The following is a 17,873-nucleotide window of genomic DNA, read 5'->3' as shown; positions in this document are numbered from 1 at the left end:
AATTTAAAATATATATAATATATACTTTTATTATTCACCCGTTAACTCCATTATATGCCAATCATGAGCTAGTTTCAGCAGTTACATTCCCTTGATCACGTCTTTATGAGGATGCAATTAAACCAAAACAAAGGAGACCGCTGACAACAGCAGGGGAGAGGCAGCTGGCGCTGCAGGATGCAGCTGGTGAATCCAGGCAGCGGGCGGCTCTGCGGCCGGTTCAGTTCCACCTCTCCCAGCGCAGGTTTGGCTCCGGCAGAAAGGATGAGGGCAGCACCTCCGCCGAGCCCGGCTCCTCAGCAGCGCTGCGCTCTCCTGGCAAGGGCTCCCTTACTGCAACACCAGTCCGACCTGGGAGAGCCAACAAAGATGGCAGGTCACGTTGTGCCCCAGCAGCAGTGTCCTCTGCCCCTGACCTGGCTCTGGGCACACGCAGCTCGCAAGCCCTCGCTGTGCTGGCTGGGAGAGCTCAGCATCATTCCCGCAGGTTTCCCCACCAGCTCTGGGATATGTGAGAGCAGCAACAGCCCTGGGCTCACGGCCAAATGGGTGCACAGACCCTGCCCAGCTCTGATCTGGGGAGGTGACTGATGTTTGGGCTGTGACAAGCCCAGACAGTTGCAAGGCAGCCTTGACTTACAAGCCAGGGTTACTTCTAAGCTAACAACTACAGATCTGGGAGAAGCTGCTTCCCGAGAGCCTGGTATCAGGACAGGTCCCTCTGACCCAGCGCTGCTGGGTGCTCTCCAGCCACTGCGTGACAGGACACACTGGTGGCTGGTCCCAGGCTGTGACCCGCTGGAGCCAGGGGCAGCCCCACCACAGGGGACAGCTGGAGAGCGGCTCCCAGCACTGGGCTCTCCAACCCACCAGCTCTCCCAGTGAGAAAACGGATTGCTGAAGCCTGGCAACCCCCTGGAGCTTTGTGAAAGACTCAGCAGCTGAGTAAGGCTGATTTAAGGTGCGTGGGCTTCTACCCAGAGACAGACCTGACTTTGCAACATTCTTCAAAGGGAATCAAATCCCTGTTATTGCCGTTGAGGCATTAATTAGCTGTTGCGATGTAGCACAGGCAGGCTGCAGTGCTGTGCAGCCCGGCTGCTTCTGGTTCTCAAGCACCATCCCCCCCAAGGTGGCTATGGACCAGACAGGAGCTGAACCACATCTCCACACAGGGTGGAGATACAGAAGTAACAGGGTGCTGCCTAAAAATGGCCCAGGGGATGCAAGACCGGGGTCCAGAGCTGCAGCACTTGGAGCAGCTGGGTGGGGAGCAAGCTGCTGGCCGTGGGGACAAGGTGACACCCCTGTGATCCTGTGCCTCAGCCCCTCTGCACATGCTACGAGCGACTGTGCGGGCAGAGCTCACCATCGCCACGGGGTCTTACTTAACAGCAACTCAATGGCTCCCAAGCTCATCTCTCCGCTCTAGAGGGGTTGTTGTTCGTCTCGCCCCACTACGACAGACTGACACGCAGGCTGCAGGGCTGCACAGTGACATCCGGGTCCTGTGTGGGCTCCCAGGACACAGCAAACACCTCCCATGTGACTGTCGCAACCACCAGCGTCACTTCTGTCACCCTGCAGCCCCTCTGCTCTCTGTACCTGGCCTCTCTCCAGAGGGAAGAGGCTGTCTGTGTAGGTGTGCATGAGGTTAAGAACTCTGAACTGGCACTAGTCCAGGAGTAAAGCGAGCCTGGGGAGACAAGCGGCGAGTGCTTTTCCCCAGGGACACACTCTGTGCGGGCACTGCAGGGTGAGCACAGAGGAGCTGTCCGTCACTGGATTCACCAATTGCTGTGTGTAACACGGCACCAGACAGCGGCTGGCCTGGGAACGCCAAGGTGTATGTCACGGCAAACTCATCTCCCCGCGGGTTGCGGGGATAAGACCCCTTCCCGTAAACTGGCCAGGCTGGAGGACCCCACCACCCCAAGGCACTGACCTTCTCTGGCGCCATGCTGGGACACTTCCAATTGTACAGGTAATACTGCAGGTTCCCGTCCCCAATCCCAAACTTCAGCTTCTCCAGGAAGGTTTTGTTTTCCATGAGATCCAGTGCATTGAAGACATCGAATCCTTTCTGAACAGGCAAGACATGAAGCCATCAGCTCCTCCTGCTTACATGCTGGGGAGTTCCTGCCATCTGTGAGCTGCCTGCCCCCTCTCCTGCCCAGCTTTGTACCCCTAGAAGGGACCGAGGGAAGAACTGAGCTGCGGTGTTCCCACCCTCAGTTCAAGTGCTGCGGACACACGGCAACATTGTTTGCTGTGAGAAGTGATCAGATGCCCTGAGCTCAGCTCACCACTAGCTGGATGGTCCAGGCTACCCGTGTCCCTCTCCTGGGTGGCAGGTCCTTGAGGATCTGGGTTTGTACAACCCTGGTACAAGCCCTGTCCCACAGGCAGCCCTCCCACAAACCCAAGAGCACCCGGTGAGCGCTGAGCTGCCCAGTGGTGCTGCCCCGGCCCTGCCATCGCTCACCGACTTGGCGAGTATGAGAGCATCACTCATGAGGTCGATGAGAGGCGTCTTGGTGTGAACGTTGTAGAAGGAGTAAGCTGCCTTCAGGCTCTTGTGAGTTGGGTGGTTCATGATGGTGGAAGGCAGCGTGTAGAAGCTCATAAAGTCCGTCACCTCCCCTGGGGTGCTCTGGAAGCCAAAAGTGACACCACTACACATCAGAACCAGGATAAAGCCCATCCAGAGCCTCAGAGGGGTTTTGCCAGGCTGAGTGATGTGTGGGCTCCCTGCAAGGAGACTTGGGGCAGCCCAGGATGGAGAGGCACCATCCTCCAGCAGGTCAAACCTCCCACCCTGGGAAAGCATCTCACTGCCCAGGGCAGCAAACTCGCCGATTTCTCCCACAGGTTGCCACACACTCTTCCAGTGGAGGCAGAAGCCCAGAAAAACACCTCCTCATCTTGCTCCTGCCCCCTCACCTCTACCACAAAGGTGTCGATGATATTCTCCTGAGGTAAGAACCAGTGCTCCACCTCTTCTCGGCTCATGATGGGCGTCAAGTGGAACTGCTTCAGGTACTCGGTCAACAGCTTGTGCACCGCAGAGATATCTCTGTGCTCCATTGGCCGCAAGCCAGGAGTCTTGGGAGTCTACAGAAAGCAGGACAAATCGTTTGCACTGCTTGCAGCGTGGCTTTCATCGCCCAAGACTCTCCAATAAGCAACATTGAAACACCCTCTGCTTAGATCAGCCCACTTTCAGTCCCACAACCCAGCACTCTCCCCCTCAGCCCTGCTTGTCCAGCGGAAGAATGGATGCCATCGGCCGTGACACCGACGGCAAAGGCCACAGAGAAGCACAGCGGGTCCCAAAGCCCCATGTGCCAGGTCAAGTCCTGCTGGAGGTGGCCTCCTACCCACTAATGACACAAGATCTCTGCTTCTCTCTAGGTCTCTGCTCCCACTGGCACAAGGGATGGGCTGGGAGACATACCCCGTGCACCGCAAGGAACTGCCTGATGCTATTTCCAGTTGGACTTGATTTCTAATCTAGGGTTGGGATTGCACAGCAAAGCCCAGATCAAGCAGCACGGACTGGGACTGCTCCCGGGTCTGGATTTCTGTGTAAAACTCAGTAGGTACAAACCAGCATGCTGCCAGTGCCTTTGCTGCGATAGGAGGTAGGAGACAGAAGCCACATGCTGGCCAGCACTAACGCAGTGCTCTCCAACCGAAACAAATGGCTCCGCCCGACAAAAGGGAGCCAACAGGGTCAGGGAAGGTGGAGGCAATTTCAATACTTTGTTTTTTCTCCAATACCCAGCTGGGGAACTTCCCCAGCAGGACAACTGCAGTGACAGAACCGATCAGTTTGACTGAGGAATGAGGGACTAACCCAATCCAAGGTCACTCCCAGGCTGTTTGGACAGATGAAGGCTGTCATATCTGCGTTCTCCTTTTAGCAAGAGGACGGGATATGACTCACCATGAAACAAAAGCTCATGGGGTCCTCTAGCTGCGAGAATTTGCCCTTAAAATGCAGGTACCCAGGCAAAAATAAGCAAATTGCAATGGCCTGAGAGAGTCATTTACTACATGAAACGAACCCCGGCTCTCCAGGCAGAGGGCTCCACCTCGGCCAAGATGTTTGTGTCTCCAGTTCCCAGCCTTGCCCCTTGCTCAGCAAGGAGCAATGCACGAGCTCTGCCTCCGCAGCTCAGAGACCCAGCTGGCACCCACCTCGGGCAATCGGTAAAGCTTCGTGGTACGTTGCATAGTCATGTTCCTGCTCAGGTGGGAAAATTTGACCTCGATGAGTTTCCGAGGATTCAGGGACCGGTGCCAATACCTGCAGAAACACACTCACAGTGGGAGACTTGTTCTTACGCAGCAGGACAGCCACATGGGCACGAGGTTCTCGTAGCTGCCATAAGGGCAAGCGAGAACATCAGCCTGCTTGCAAAGAGGCCAGCAGCTCCCGCAGAGAAAAATAAGGGTGGCCTGAAGCACTTGTGCTGCAGAAAATTCTCCTGTCTTGTGATACATGAGCAGCTTAAGCAAAGCTACTGGACTTAATCCTGGAAGGAGGGTGTTGGGGGGGGAGGAACCTGGGCTGAAATTATTCTCCTGTCCTGGGGAATCTCACATACGCCGCACACCACAGAGGGGATCTTGGCAAGGGAAGGTCTGCAGACAGAAATCTCTTTGCAGAACGACTGACACTCACCTGCAAGTCCCCACAGGCTTTGGCAGCACCACTCCCGCAGTGTAAACAGCCTGAAAGATCCCCTCCAGATGAACCCGCCGCGTGATCTCACGGATCAGAACTGGAGCCACCCGTTTGGAGCGCAGCTTTTTGTGGACGCACAGGAAGTTTATCTCTACCATCTTCTTCTCCCTTGGGAAAGAACAATGCAGAGCATGAGACCGACTGTCCTGACCTGGGAGGACCAGTCCAACACCCTGGACAATTTACCCCCAGCCCCTTTCCAAGAGAAAGAGGAGACAAGCCTCGGGGAAGGCCAAGGGCCGGGTTTGGAGAACTCTCCCTTAAGCTGTTATCCAAGGTTTTCCCGGGGAAAATGGCCTCCATCCATCCCTGGAGGATTTCAGTAAGACAGAGCTCTAAGCTGACCTCACTCAGTGAGGAAAAGTCTTCACGGCTACTAACTACAAATGTCCTCGCACAGAACTTCACTGCCCACCCTAAATATCCCCCACCTTCTCCTCCAAGCAGCAAAGCATCTCCAGAGCTGAACAGCACAGGTTTGGCTCTGTTGGCCGAGGAGGACAATGGAACCAGACCTCTCCAGCGCTCCCAGGAAGGCCCATGTGCCATCAAGGCGCAGGATGAGAAATGCAGCTGAGCAGCACTCACGTGTCATAGATGTGGATAGTGGCTGGAATTGCACTGATAAATCCAACCAGTTTCTTGCTGGAGACAACTCTGACTCCACAGTGCCACTGGGGCAACCAGCCTGGAGGACGCAGTGCCCTGGAGAGGAGACACACTTCAGAAGTCATGTCTCATCAAAGTTGTACCTGCTCCTGCCTCTCCGCCCTGCCCTGGGATACCCTGTGTCCTGCTCCAGGCTGCCCAACAGAGCTGTGAGTTAGCAGGCAGGAGGATGAGAGGGTGACAGTAATGTGACAAGGCAGGACTGCTGGGATCCAGGGCGATTCCTGCACTCTGTGGCCAAGGCCAGTTCTCCTCAGTGACACAGGAGGAAATACATGTTCCTCGATTCATAAACACCCTGAGGAAACAGCAGCTCTGCTGCAACAGGTTTCCAAGAGTTATTGCTGGCAACATTACTTGGCAGCCACCTTCATCCTACAGCTCCAGAGCACTGAGAAGTTCCTCAGCTTACCAGGATTTTTACAAACACTTGAGGGATCAAACCAAAGAGAAAAATAACAATCTGGTTTTAGGCCTCCGTATCTTGAAGAAGCTAGAGGCAGGTAGGGCTGGGTGAGGCCTCTCTCACAGTGTACCTGGGGTACCACACGCGCATGGTGACAAATGGGGAAGCGAGATTTCAGAAAGAAGAGAGACGGGATAAGCAAAGGTGGCTGCAGCACTGTCACTGGGATCAGGCTCGCCAGCATCCAACACCCTCTGCTCCGCGGTCACGGTGCCACTCACCACAGCAGGAACTCAGGAGAGTAATCGAACCGGAACATGTTGTCGTCATCCTCCACGTAGTTCTCATTCAGAAGTGTGTACAGCTCTTTCAGCTAAAGCAGGAGATCACACAGGTTAAGAAAGTTATTCAGCCATCACACGCCCCAGCTGCCACGAGACAGAACCTCGAACACTTTTTGTGTGGTCACAGCAGCGGGCACCACATGCAGCTGTGTCCCTGCTGCTGGCACGTCCCTCTGCTCCGGAATGCTGGCTCCAGGCTGCTGAACTGGTGCCGCTGCAGAGCAGGGGAAGCAGCAGGACACAGGTAAGTCCTGCTGTCCCCGGGTCATCTCCCAGGGAGGTGGGTCACAGTCTGGAAGGTTTTCCTAAGGGAAAACTGGCTCCAGGCATCTTTACATCCCCATGAAGAAACCGGGCCAACCTGGCCAACATGGGATGGGTGAGAGGTAACTGCATAGTGGGGGAAGTCGGACCCATCTAACTCCAAGCAGATGGCACGACCACTAAGCTGGAGAGTTGCCTGGTGTTGTGAAGGACATGTTCCCATCCCCAACACCATGTGTGGAGATACCCTCCCAATATACATGTGCCAAGCTGACTGTACTCACCACACCTCTATCCCCAAGGTCTAGGGCATCCCAGGTGAAGCCCTGGGGCAAGGTGTACGGCTCCTGACGGATATTGTCTTTGTCCAGCTCAACAGGACCATGAGTGTTCACCACTTCTCCTGTAAGAGAGAGCAGGAAGCCATGAAGATGTTCTCTACTGTTTGAGGCCAAGTTTCCACAACACCTGAATCTGGTGACCAACGTGCCTCATGTTTCCCACCCCAGGCCTGTGGCACGGGCAGCCAGAGATCAGCATTTCACCCGCCTGTTTTGGGATGTGCTACACGTTTGTCGTGATACAGGGGCAAAGTGTCAAAACTCCTCCCATAGCAACAGTGGAGCCTAATGGATAGCAGAGAAGAGGTGACCAAACTGATCAGAGCTTCAGGATCACGGCCACATCCTCTAGGTCTGCATGTGATGCCTTATCTCTCCCCAGCCCCACAATCCCAGCCTCGGCCAGCACTTTCCCAACCGCTCCACCAGATGGTAGCTCTCTCCCTGCCAGCTCTGGCCCCTGCCTTTGGCAAGCATCAGGGCTCCCTCCCCACTGTGCTTCAAGAAGAGCTGCAGCGAACAAGACAACTTTTGTTGAAAAACCGCTGACTCCTGGAGCCCCTGATTCAGCCAAGAGAGGTTGGTTCAAGCACCGGCTTTCTCGGGGATGTCAACACAGCGGCATCACTTGAGTGCTGCCAAGAGAAGCAAGCCATGCTAATTAGGAATTCGCTTAAAAAGTGATCGAAAAGGTTTCCAGGCAATGGGGAGGTGAAGAAAGCCCAGAGCAAGAACTGCCCTCATCACACCCACCCAGGGCAGCTTCCAGAAATACTCACTCCTAGCCGCCCTCTCTGTTTTGAGCAGGTGTTGAACCACTCTGAAATCCGGTCCCAAAAATCCCACAGCACTTTTGTTACCCGACCCTAAAGAGCCTTGTGTACGTAACGCTGCGTGCCAGAGCGTGCTCCTGAGCAAGGACCACGAGAGACACTGGGACGCAACCACTGGCTGGCAGCCAGAGCACAGCCAGAGATTTGGTGTTTGGAGGAGCAGGCTGTTTTGCTCCTCTCCTTCCCCAGAAGACATCTTCCACCCTTCCTCCAGGGTTTAACCAAGCAGAAATGGTGTTTGCCATGTCCAGGATCCTCTGAGGAAAAGGGCAAATGCAAGATCAGGCTTTGCTGTCTCACATAATCCTATGCCATCTCACTATGATTTTCCTAGCCCAAAGCTGAGACTATCAGTCCCAGCAAACAGACTTTGAGACCAAAGAAAGCCTCAGATTAGCACCGACGTCATGAAAACGGAATCAAACAGTTTGCAGCGAGAGGGCTTGGACACAACCCCATGAAGGAAATTACTGAAGATCAGACAAGTTGAAACCATGACAAGATCTAGAAACTATGGGCTTGGACTCATTCTCTAGTTCTCCCGAGCTCTGCAGGGATTTTGCTGGGGGATGCAGGGGCGGAGAGACTAAGCAAAGCAATCCTGGGCACCCCAGGAGCGCTGCAGGTTTGCTCCAATTAGTTTGAGAATGAGCACCTTCCAGCCATGCAGCTCTGCAGCATTGTGCCCCTCCTCTTCCTTTCAGATCCACTCGGCTGCCAAGAGCTCATGCCACACCAAGAAATGCCTCGTTACCGACAGCAGATCGCTTCTGACGTAGGCTGACAGTGTCAAGAACAAACCAGAGAAAGGGCTGGAGCAAGGACTAGAGCCGGGAAGCATAGCCAGGCTGTTTGCAGGGGGAAGAGGAGACAGAGATGGGATTCCCCATCTTCAGACAAGCACGGCAGCTTTGGGGTGCAGGTGCTCGCCAGGTTTGTGCCTCCCCTCTCCCATGCCAGATGCTGACACGAGCCCAGCAAACCAGCAATGTGGCAGCTTAGCACATGGACCTGCTTTCTGGAGTGGCTCCCATCACTGGCTGGCCATGTCTCCCCCCGAGTTACCTCCCCCACCAAGGACCCCTTGCTGGTTAGCTCCGTGTCCCTAGGGACTCGGTAAGAGGAAGGGTGGTAACACCGCGCATGAAACTTGGGCACAGAGGGCTGGGGACACCCAATTCAAGGGCTAAAGGCTGAGATTAAGGGACGCCCAAATGCAGGAGACATCAGAACAGACGTCCAAAACAGTTCCTCATCCCTCTTGCCCCCACCAGTCACCTGCACAGCTCTCCGGAGGCAGGGCTCACTGCTCAGGCCATGATGCCAAATGGTGGACAAGCATCACTGACGCCTTTGAAGCCCAGACAGGACAGCAGTGAGGGGCTGCCCAGGGACTCACTTGCTCGCCAAAGACCAGCTTCTTCAGGCTTGTTTGAGCAGCCTGGGGACCACAAGGCTTCTCCCACAGAGCACAAACCGGCAAGGGGCTGTACGTACCTAACTTGGGCACCGGCTGCGTGTCCCAGAACTGGTAGCTCCTCTTGGTGGCTTCCTCCATGGTTTTGGCAGGGCCCTGACCTACAGAGAAGAGCTCAATGGCTTTTTGAATCTCCTGGATCCTCTCAGCAGGTAAAGAGTTCACCTGAGGGCATAAAAGGCAGGAAAGACAAAATGAGTAAGCTGAGCCACCAGGTCCGTACTTCAGCTCCTCATTAGGAGGAGCTGATGCCTCAGGACACTGCCAGGAGGTGCAAGTGGGCAGGAGACTCCCTTCCCAGCCTAGATCCTCTTGAAAGCCTCTACAAGATGGACAAACCCTTTTACCAGCCATCTGCCACACACCTCAACCTAGTTTCTAGGCTCTCCTGGGTCAGAGGGGATGGATAAACTGCCTTAAAATGCTTTAAGCTTCAATTAAGAGGGTGCCGTGAGCCCCAAGAGCAAACCCCCCTGCCTCACCTGGGCTAACACCCACGCAGACACCCTGGGTCAACCCACACCCAGCGCTTGGGCTTCCTGTGGTGGCTCTTCTCTCTTATTGCTCCAGCCTCCTCCATTTAAGCTGGATCCATAGCTGCAAACTGCAGCTTCCTGAGTCGTCTCTGGGCACCATGGGCTAGGACAAGGTGGAGAGACTGAGTCAAGATGAAAGAAGCTTTCCTCCTCCTCTGCCAGGCCTTGGCAGGGTGGGCAGCTCTGTGCTGAATTCACAGCCCCAGCTCCTCCTTGATTCCTGGAAAATTTAACTTGAAAAATGCAAAGCCCCAATTTAATGCTTTGCACAATCAGAAAGACAACATATTAGAAATATTTGGATAGGAACTGGGCATCAGACAGAAAGCAACCTCTGTTGATGTGCAGATCTCTGTGTGTCCCCCACCTCAGGACCAGAAGGGATGAGAGGGCTGGGAGGATGCCACCCTGGCAGGGACAAACTCTACCCATCCCAAGCGCCTTCCTGAAGCACTGGCTACTTGACAGGATCAGGCAAAGCCAAGAGGGGTAATACAGACCCTGCTCTGACCTGGCTGCTGCTCTTATGATAATCAAGCAAAAAATCAACAACATCAGATGTCGCCCAAGCAGAACGTGTTCATTGTGCTGGCTGTGGGCAGGAGAGGAAGCTGGCAGGTGGCAGCATGGCGATTCCCTGCCTGCGAGGAGGCAGCTGGTGTCTGGAAAGAATAATGTGGAGGCGCCAGCCTGACCCTTTCACACCAGTGCTGGAACTGGCTGGGATATCCAGCCAAGGACCACATTCGGCCTGGAGCGCTCTGCAAACACCTTCCGCAGCAACGGGAATTCCCACGCACAGAGCCAGGCTGGGAAGCTACTCTAAACCTTAAGTTTTTTGAGCAACCAAGTGCCTAAAAGCAGGACTGGGAGACTCTTTCCTTGTCCTAAGCTACATCGGAGAGGTTCAGGATGGGACTGGCTGTTGTGCGGGGCTGTGACTCCAGGAAGCGGTTGGTCACCTTCACCGGCTGGTCCTGAGCCTGGTCAGGCTGATCTCCTTTCTCTTTCTTCCGTTTAGGTTTCTTTTTCTTCTTTTTGGCTCCGCTGTCATTTGCTGGACTCAAGCCGCTAGAGAACAAAAGAAACATCATTGGAGTCCTGGGGTTTTCTTTTGGAGAACATTTATAGGGTTTCTGAAGCTCTCTGAAGAAAATACAAGCTCCCTGCTCTGAGTCCAAGTCTTGAGGAGGGGGAATACTCAGCGCACAGAGGGTACAGCCATGTGCCCTGGCCCCAGCCCCCTTCCCAGCAGCGAGCTCCGTGCAAGCTCCCAAACAGTGACCAGCATCAACACCTCCCACCCTGCAGATGACCGCATCTTTGCGGTCACATCATCCGGCTCAGCCACACGTGCCCAAATCTACCCTGTGAATGGCAGAGATGCCCAGCTTAGGCTTTCTCCTCCTCTCTGAGCCCAAGGATGGATGTGGGAGCAGCGAACGCTGGTCCTGCTCTGAGATGAGGCACCACAGCAGGTCCAGGCACCACAAAGGGGTCAGCGGCCAAGGACACCGCGTCAAAAAGTCACCTCACCTGCAGAGGGGATGATCTAAGGAGACAGGTGGCTGTTATATTGGAAAATTACTATATTGCTACGCTGGAACTGGAAAACTGAGACCAAGAAGCAAATCTCTTTGGGTGCACAGGACGGGAAGCAGCTGTGCCAGGGCACTGGTCCTCCCTCCAGGGATGCGGGGCAGCCCCAGACATCCAGATGATGATCACACCAAAGCAGACACAGGCAGAAAACCCTGCACCAAGCCCAGCCCTGCTGATGGGCGAGGCTGGCAGCGACCCGATGCCAAAAGCAGGAGAGCTGCCTGCTCGTGGCATGGTGTAAGTGATCTCCCCTCTGTGTGAGATACCCTGATGCAGGACAGGTGACTTTACTTCTGCGGAGCTGGGGCACCTCAAGTCAGGAGCTTCCCTGCCAATGGTCCCCACAAGGTTATAGCCTCCGAGACGGTCACGGCTCGGGTGAAAATTCAACCCTAGAGATGGCTGGGAGTGGGACCAAGTGGAGGGATGAGGGGGAAGAGGGAGGGACACCAGGCCAGGGGCGCTTTGCCAGCTGGCAACATGCACAAGGGGTCTTCTGAAAAGCCAGCCAGGGGGACGGCGGGCACACCAGCAGCATCACTCAGCTCTGTCCTGTCCCCACCAGTGCTGCCACATTTGTTCTGCAGTAAAACTGCAGCACATTCCCTCTTCTGTTTTCACTCAGGACAATAACCTGCATCTGGCTCAACGGGGAGACGCCAGAGCAGAGCAAGGAAAGCCATGGAAAATCCCAGGTGGGAGCTGCTCTTTGCATCAAGTGGCACATCCACAGCACCTACAACAGCAAAGCCCACCACCAGCAGCCACCGAAACTGGTATGAGCTCTGTGGGACTGAATCCACCACAGGGACCCCCTGCCAGCGGGATGCTGTGGAACATGTCCCTGCCCTCCTGTGCCCAGGGACCTCGTCCTCTTTCCCCAAATCTCAGCTTGGGGATCCAAGCCAGTATATATTTTACTCTACAATACAGAGGTGTCTCCTTCCTTGCATCCCCAAAATGATTGCCATTTTCACAGCAGGGACAACCGCACAGCTCCGAGCTGCCCACAGGCAGGCAGTGAACCAAACGCACCAGCCAGCCTGGAAATCATCCCCGAGTACCACTTGCTCCCGGACCACCTTAATGTCTTTACCAGACACAAGATAGTGGTGAAGAGGGTGGAGCAGGGAAAGCAAAGAAGAAACATGCCGGAAAATGTTGGAGCAGCATCCGACTATTTATTTCAGCAAGGCTAGGACAAGGAGAGACCCAGGAGGGGAATAAGGTTTAAAAAAAAAATAAAAAAATATCCCTGGGCTGAGCAGCAAGTGAGTTTTGAAACCAGGGAAAAGTGGACAGTGAAATGTTTTTTTAAGGGGTGAAGCTGGGAGGGCTGGGTGTGGAGATGCCCATGGACGACGAGGCTGCCGATGCTCGCGGTGCAGAAACCTGTCATGATGGGCAGCCATCGCCTTGCAGAGCAGAGACATCTGGTTTGCAGGACAGGGAGCAGCTGAGCTGGGGAAGGCTTTACTCTGGACAAAACCTGAACAGCAGTGGAGACTCTCAAGGCAACATTTGCTGGGGAAAAAAAAGATTCCCATATATTGGCACAATCCCATGTGAAACACTGGGAAACAGCTTACCAACACGGAGAACGAGCAGCTGTGCAGGTCGAGCTGCTCCAGAAAAGGGAGCTGGATGAGAAGCCCCCCTTCTTCTCCAGAAACACATTAAGCACTTGCAGTGGAACAGAGAGAGGAGCAGCTGTGAAGCCGCAGCTCTGTGGGGATCAGCATCCCGCAGCGCTGCTGAGCTGTCCCTGGGGATGACACCTCACCTTTCCTCCCACCGCCGGGAAAGGGTTACCTCCACCCAGGAGGACACAAGCTCTGACATGACAACAAAAGTAATTACAGCAAATCGGTGCTGACACCACTATTAATTTTGGTGACAAATGCATGATTTTTTTTTTTTTTTTTTAAACTCCTCCATAGAAGCACAGGCGAGACCTGGCAGATCCCCAACCAGCCATGTTGGCCACACCAAGGTCCTGTGATGAGCCAAACCATCTACTGCAGAGCTGCATCAAGCACATCCAACTGATTTCTTACCAATTTTAACACCACAAACTGACAGCACAAGGCGGGTTGCAAGCACATCTGAGGACAGACGTTGGAAGTCACCCCTTCCGAAGGGGATGGACATTTTTTCCCAGGTCGCCTCCATGTCAGGATGCTGCAGGTGTCAGATGCAACAAACAAAATCCTCACAGCCCCTGTGTATTCAGTCGGCATCGCTTTGCTTCATAAATCAGAGCTGCAGACTACCAGCTTGCCACTAATGAGTTCAGCCCAACCAATATTGCTTCACTCCCGCACTGGGCTCACAGGTAAAAGCGCCGAGAACATTTCTCCCTGACTTATGAGCAAAGCTGTCGTGACCTGGAAGAAATTACGGTGGAATAAGGTGGGACGAGGTTTTGCACCCCCAAGTGCTGTGGTACGGGGAAGGGCCCTGCTCCAGCTGGGAGATGAAAACCAACCTGGCAGAGGAGTCACCAGCGTGTAGGAAAATGCTGGAAAACCCAAAGGTCCAACTTGCTACACCTGAGGAAGGAACAATTAAAGGTATTTTCTATTTTAAAGTCCATTTAGGAAAGCAAGTGTCACCTTCTTTACACTCCAGTGTAGCTGCAGGCACTCAGACGCTCCCCAAATTAAAGGCAACATCCCACTGGTGTCCTGGGACAAGCCACCACCATCCAAAATCCTAGTTACCGCAGCTGGTGCGAGTCATGAAGCTGACCGAGCTGAAGCCAGTTTCACCTCCCAGGAAGGGTTAACTGCCAGGCCAGCTCCTGCCCGACAGCCCACATGGCCTTCCCAGCTGCACTTACAGCTTTTTTCCTCCAGTATCTCCTTTCCAGCCAGAGCTGCCCTCAGAGATAAAGCCGGTGAAGAAGGGTGCGTTGGCTGCACTATGCAAAGCACCTTCCATTTACCCATGGGACCACAAGGGTCCATTTTCTGACCTAGGAAAACACTTTTTCCTTCTCCCAGGAAAGGCATCACCGCTGTCATGGCCACTACCTATTGCTGCAGCACCCTGTTCCCTGCAGCACCCTATTCCCTGCTACCAGATGGCACCTTGAGTTTGAGGGAAAGGAGCTGGTGCTAGCCACTGCACAGAAAATAATACCCAGAACCTGAACAATCTTGAAAATAAGACTTTTGGAAGCACCTAAACAAACTGGCTGGGCTTGTTTGAGGCAAGACCCACTCAGACTGACTGTCCTCTGCCAGCTGAGCCCCTCTGGAGGCTGGCAAACAACAGACACATCCAGTAACAAACTGGTGCTCAGCACCCATTTATCTATCACTTGGATCCGTGCATGCTCCTGCTGTATGCCCAGACCTGAAAGCTTTATTTTTGCAAGGTGAGGGAGGAAAGCACAAGGAAGAACAGCTCTGGCTGTGGCTGGCTCCCTGCCGCTCCCTCAGCCCAGCAGGAACCTCTGGGTTGGTGTGGGGGGATTTTGATGGCAGGGGCAGGGTGTTATTTTCCATAACATACAATGCAACAATCAAAAAGCATATTTCATTAATTGAAATGCCACGCTTGGGCTCACAGACAGTCTCACAACTAAGGCAGCAAAGGGTACTGAACACTGCAGCTTCTTCCTCAAAAACTAAATTGGAAACACAGGTTTGAACAAGGGTTTGTGTGGTCTGCAGCTCTTCCACCACACAGCCTTGCTTCCTAGTCTGAAAGGTGTCAGATAAGAAAGAGTAGATCCCCACTCCGTATTTAGATGCTAGAAAATCCTTCTGCCAAACCTGGAGCTAAGCAGGTGCGATACTTGGGCTGTAATCTCATTAGGGGCCAGAGCCGGGTGAGAGGCTCTCCGGACAGCAGAGCATGCCATTACTGTGCTCCATATCACACCTAAAACTAAATTCTGCACGTTAGAGCATGGCAGTTATCCCAGGAACATCTTCTCGTGGTGTAAATGCAGGCAGGGGCTGCCAAACCTGGCAGGTGCCCCTCCAAGAAAAGCCCCTTTGCCCCCTCTCAATCCCATCCAGCAACAATTCAGTTCATGCCACAGGACCCTCCCTCAAGTCTTCCCACCTGAAACCACTTCCCTGGGTGGTTTTGCCAAAAACAGACCCATTCATGGGGCTGGGACACCTGAATCCTTGGTCTCACTGCTGCTGCTTGCTGCCTGTGAACTGACAAATCCCACCAGGCTGGCACCAGCTCTGGGGAGCAGAGCCCGTGCCCGTGTCTCTGCCTTTTCAGTGTCATTTATCTACAATGGGAATAAACCCCTCACAAACACTGGAGATACGACAGAAGCCCTCTCCGCACAAAGGAAAGCGTGATGAATATGAAAATGGGATTTTTTTTCTTTGGGAAATCAACTTGGATGGCTGCAGCAGAGAGCGGTGCAGTCACTTCCCAGTGCTGATACAAGACCGAGGCGGAGGAAACTCAATTAGTCTTTCCTGTCCTTAAAAGGAAAGGAAGTATTGCTTTCACTAAGTAGTATTTTTTGTGTTTTAAACCTCAGAGCCAAGATCCAGTGACTCTCAACACTTAACTGGGCAGAGGCAGGACTCCAAGCATTGCTCTGCAAACCCTGGCAGCTCAAGGCACTTCCTCTGCCCCATTTTTGGGGACAGCGTTCTGCTGGGGTGAACAGAAACACTTCCACACCCCAGCATAACATGACACTACCAAATCAACAGAACCCATGTGCATCAAGAAGGAAAACCAACAGCCTTCCTACCACTTGGTTTTTTCTCCCCTAGGTGGATCCCCCCATTAGGTTTTGGAAGAGACAGAGAGCTCCAGCACCTCCCTGGTTTGGACTCCTTATCGCTGCACCCATCAGCCATGCTTTTCAGGTTATTCCCGAGCGATTCAAACTCTCTAAGTATATTCATTAGAGGTATTTCCCCAGCTAGCTTGTTGCACTTCGACGCTCGCCCTAGTCAGGGCAGGTAACAGCATTTTAACTCCTCAGTGTTGCAGGAGGTGCAATGCCCATGCTAGGATACGAAGAGGACTCAAGAACACACCTTTTCCTGGCAAAGGGCAGGCTGAGCCACTGGGCTGGGAAGTAATGGTGATTAAGCACCGCGTCTCCCCTCTGCTTGGCTCTGCTTTCCACAAATCTAATCACGTCAGAGGGGAAAAAAAGAAAAATCTCCCCAAGCACGGCTAAACCTATTAAACTGAGACATGGTGCCACACCCGGGAGGCAAATAAAATATAAATGGGCATCTGTGCTGTCATAGAAAAAGCCTCTGTGATATTTCTTGTGTGACCTTTTATTCACTTTGGCTACTGGACAAGCAGGATTGCCTACGGAAAGCTGCTGGCGGAGGGAGAAGAGCTCTTCAAGCCAACAGTCTCTACATCACAGAGCTGGGAAAGCTGCTGCCGGGGCACTGGCTGAGCAGGAAGAGGAGCCTGGTGAGGTTTAGGTGCATGAAGCACGAGGCGAAAAACCTCTGGAAGCACATGATGTGGCATAAGCCACACGTCAACATGCACTGCTACACGCAAAGCTGGCAGGAATGAGGATGCACCTCTTCTGCAACCCACAGGCATGGCAAGGCAGCTCTGTGCCTTATTAATTAAGGCCCTGAGTAACACAGGTACCACGTTAGGTATTTTAGATCCTTCCTACCTAGAAAAGGACCCGCCTCACTGCGTGCGCTTGCTCCCAGCGTAAATGCTGCTGTTTCACCATTGCATACCTCTGGAAGCCACGCTCCTCGAACCATGAGACGATGTTGGCTGAGCTGTGCGAACCCCGGGGCTGTGTTCAGGATAACGATGGGATGGGTGTGCAAAAGCCTGGGCTTCTTCCAGGGCTGGGGGCAGCCATGTGAGCCCACAGGCTCTGTGGAGCGCGATAACGCACCCAACCGTGCCACCACCCTGGGTGCCATGGCAGGGCTGGGGATGCCCGCAGAGGGACAGGGCTTGCGCTGGAGGACGGGGGGAATGTGAGGAGACACGCCCTAATGCAAGGACAAAGAGCTGCGAATTGGGCTCATTTCTCCAAAAAAAAGGCACTCATGGCCCCTTTCTGGCTGGCCCGCAGAGACCTCGCAGGATATTACCCATCCACGCCACGGACGGGCCCGACCCTGCTTAGCTTCAGGACACGCTCCCACAACAGGCGTGAATGGGCTCCAGCGGACCCGCCCCCCCCCCGCTAGACTGACGGGCAGATTAACCAATCGCAGCGCGGAATGCTGCCTGGCGGCCAATCAGCGTGCCCGCTGGGCGGGGCACCGCTCACTTCCCGGCCGCTGCCCTCCTCAATGGGCCTGGCCGCCGCCGCGCGGGCGGCCCCGGCCGCCGCTCACCCTCGGTTGGAGCCGTGCTCCGCCTCGTTCTCGCAGTCACTGCAGTGCTCGTGGTCGTTTTCTTCCGCCGGCGGCCGCGAAGGCCTCGCCGGGGGCCGCCTCACTGCTGTCTCACTGTCGTCCGCCATCTTGAAACTGGACCTCGGCGCCTGTCGCACCCCCGCAACAAAGAGCGCCGCGATTGGGCGGCGGACCGCGGGGCATGCCGGGACCGGTAGTCTGCGCGGGCATGCGGGAGCCGGGCTGCGCCGGAGCCGGGACTACAGCTCCGGGCGGCCCGGGGCGGAGCTCCGGGGCCGGAGGGCTCACTCGCAGC

At 54.4% G+C, this 17,873-nt stretch overlaps 1 protein-coding gene and 1 long non-coding RNA gene across 3 annotated transcripts; both read right to left on the bottom strand.

Annotated features, from left to right (window-relative positions):
* Positions 1–11: 11 nt before the first annotated feature.
* On the bottom strand, positions 12–17,719 carry NMT1 (N-myristoyltransferase 1). Of its 2 annotated transcripts, XM_037411010.1 has the most exons (12): positions 17,558–17,719; positions 10,586–10,694; positions 9,108–9,252; positions 6,721–6,839; positions 6,110–6,201; positions 5,342–5,458; positions 4,691–4,861; positions 4,204–4,312; positions 2,944–3,114; positions 2,486–2,653; positions 1,946–2,083; positions 12–351 (listed from the first exon to the last, which is right to left on the bottom strand). In XM_037411010.1, exons 1-12 carry the CDS (start codon positions 17,683–17,685, stop codon positions 331–333), a joined length of 1,488 nt encoding a protein of 495 aa, XP_037266907.1. In that variant the 5' UTR covers positions 17,686–17,719; the 3' UTR covers positions 12–330. The 2 variants fall into 2 exon arrangements, with proteins under 2 accessions (XP_037266907.1, XP_037266908.1); XM_037411011.1 differs by lacking the exon at positions 5,342–5,458.
* LOC119158736 lies at positions 12,387–17,548 on the bottom strand. Its single transcript, XR_005107955.1, has 2 exons — positions 13,283–17,548; positions 12,387–12,749 (listed from the first exon to the last, which is right to left on the bottom strand). It is a non-coding gene; the product is annotated as an uncharacterized LOC119158736 (long non-coding RNA).
* Positions 17,720–17,873: the final 154 nt, after the last annotated feature.

This window comes from Falco rusticolus, chromosome 18, assembly GCF_015220075.1.
Source record: "Falco rusticolus isolate bFalRus1 chromosome 18, bFalRus1.pri, whole genome shotgun sequence".
NCBI lineage: Eukaryota > Metazoa > Chordata > Aves > Falconiformes > Falconidae > Falco > Falco rusticolus.
Note: the sequence above shows the minus strand (reverse complement) of the source record. Positions and strands in the feature narration are given on the sequence as shown.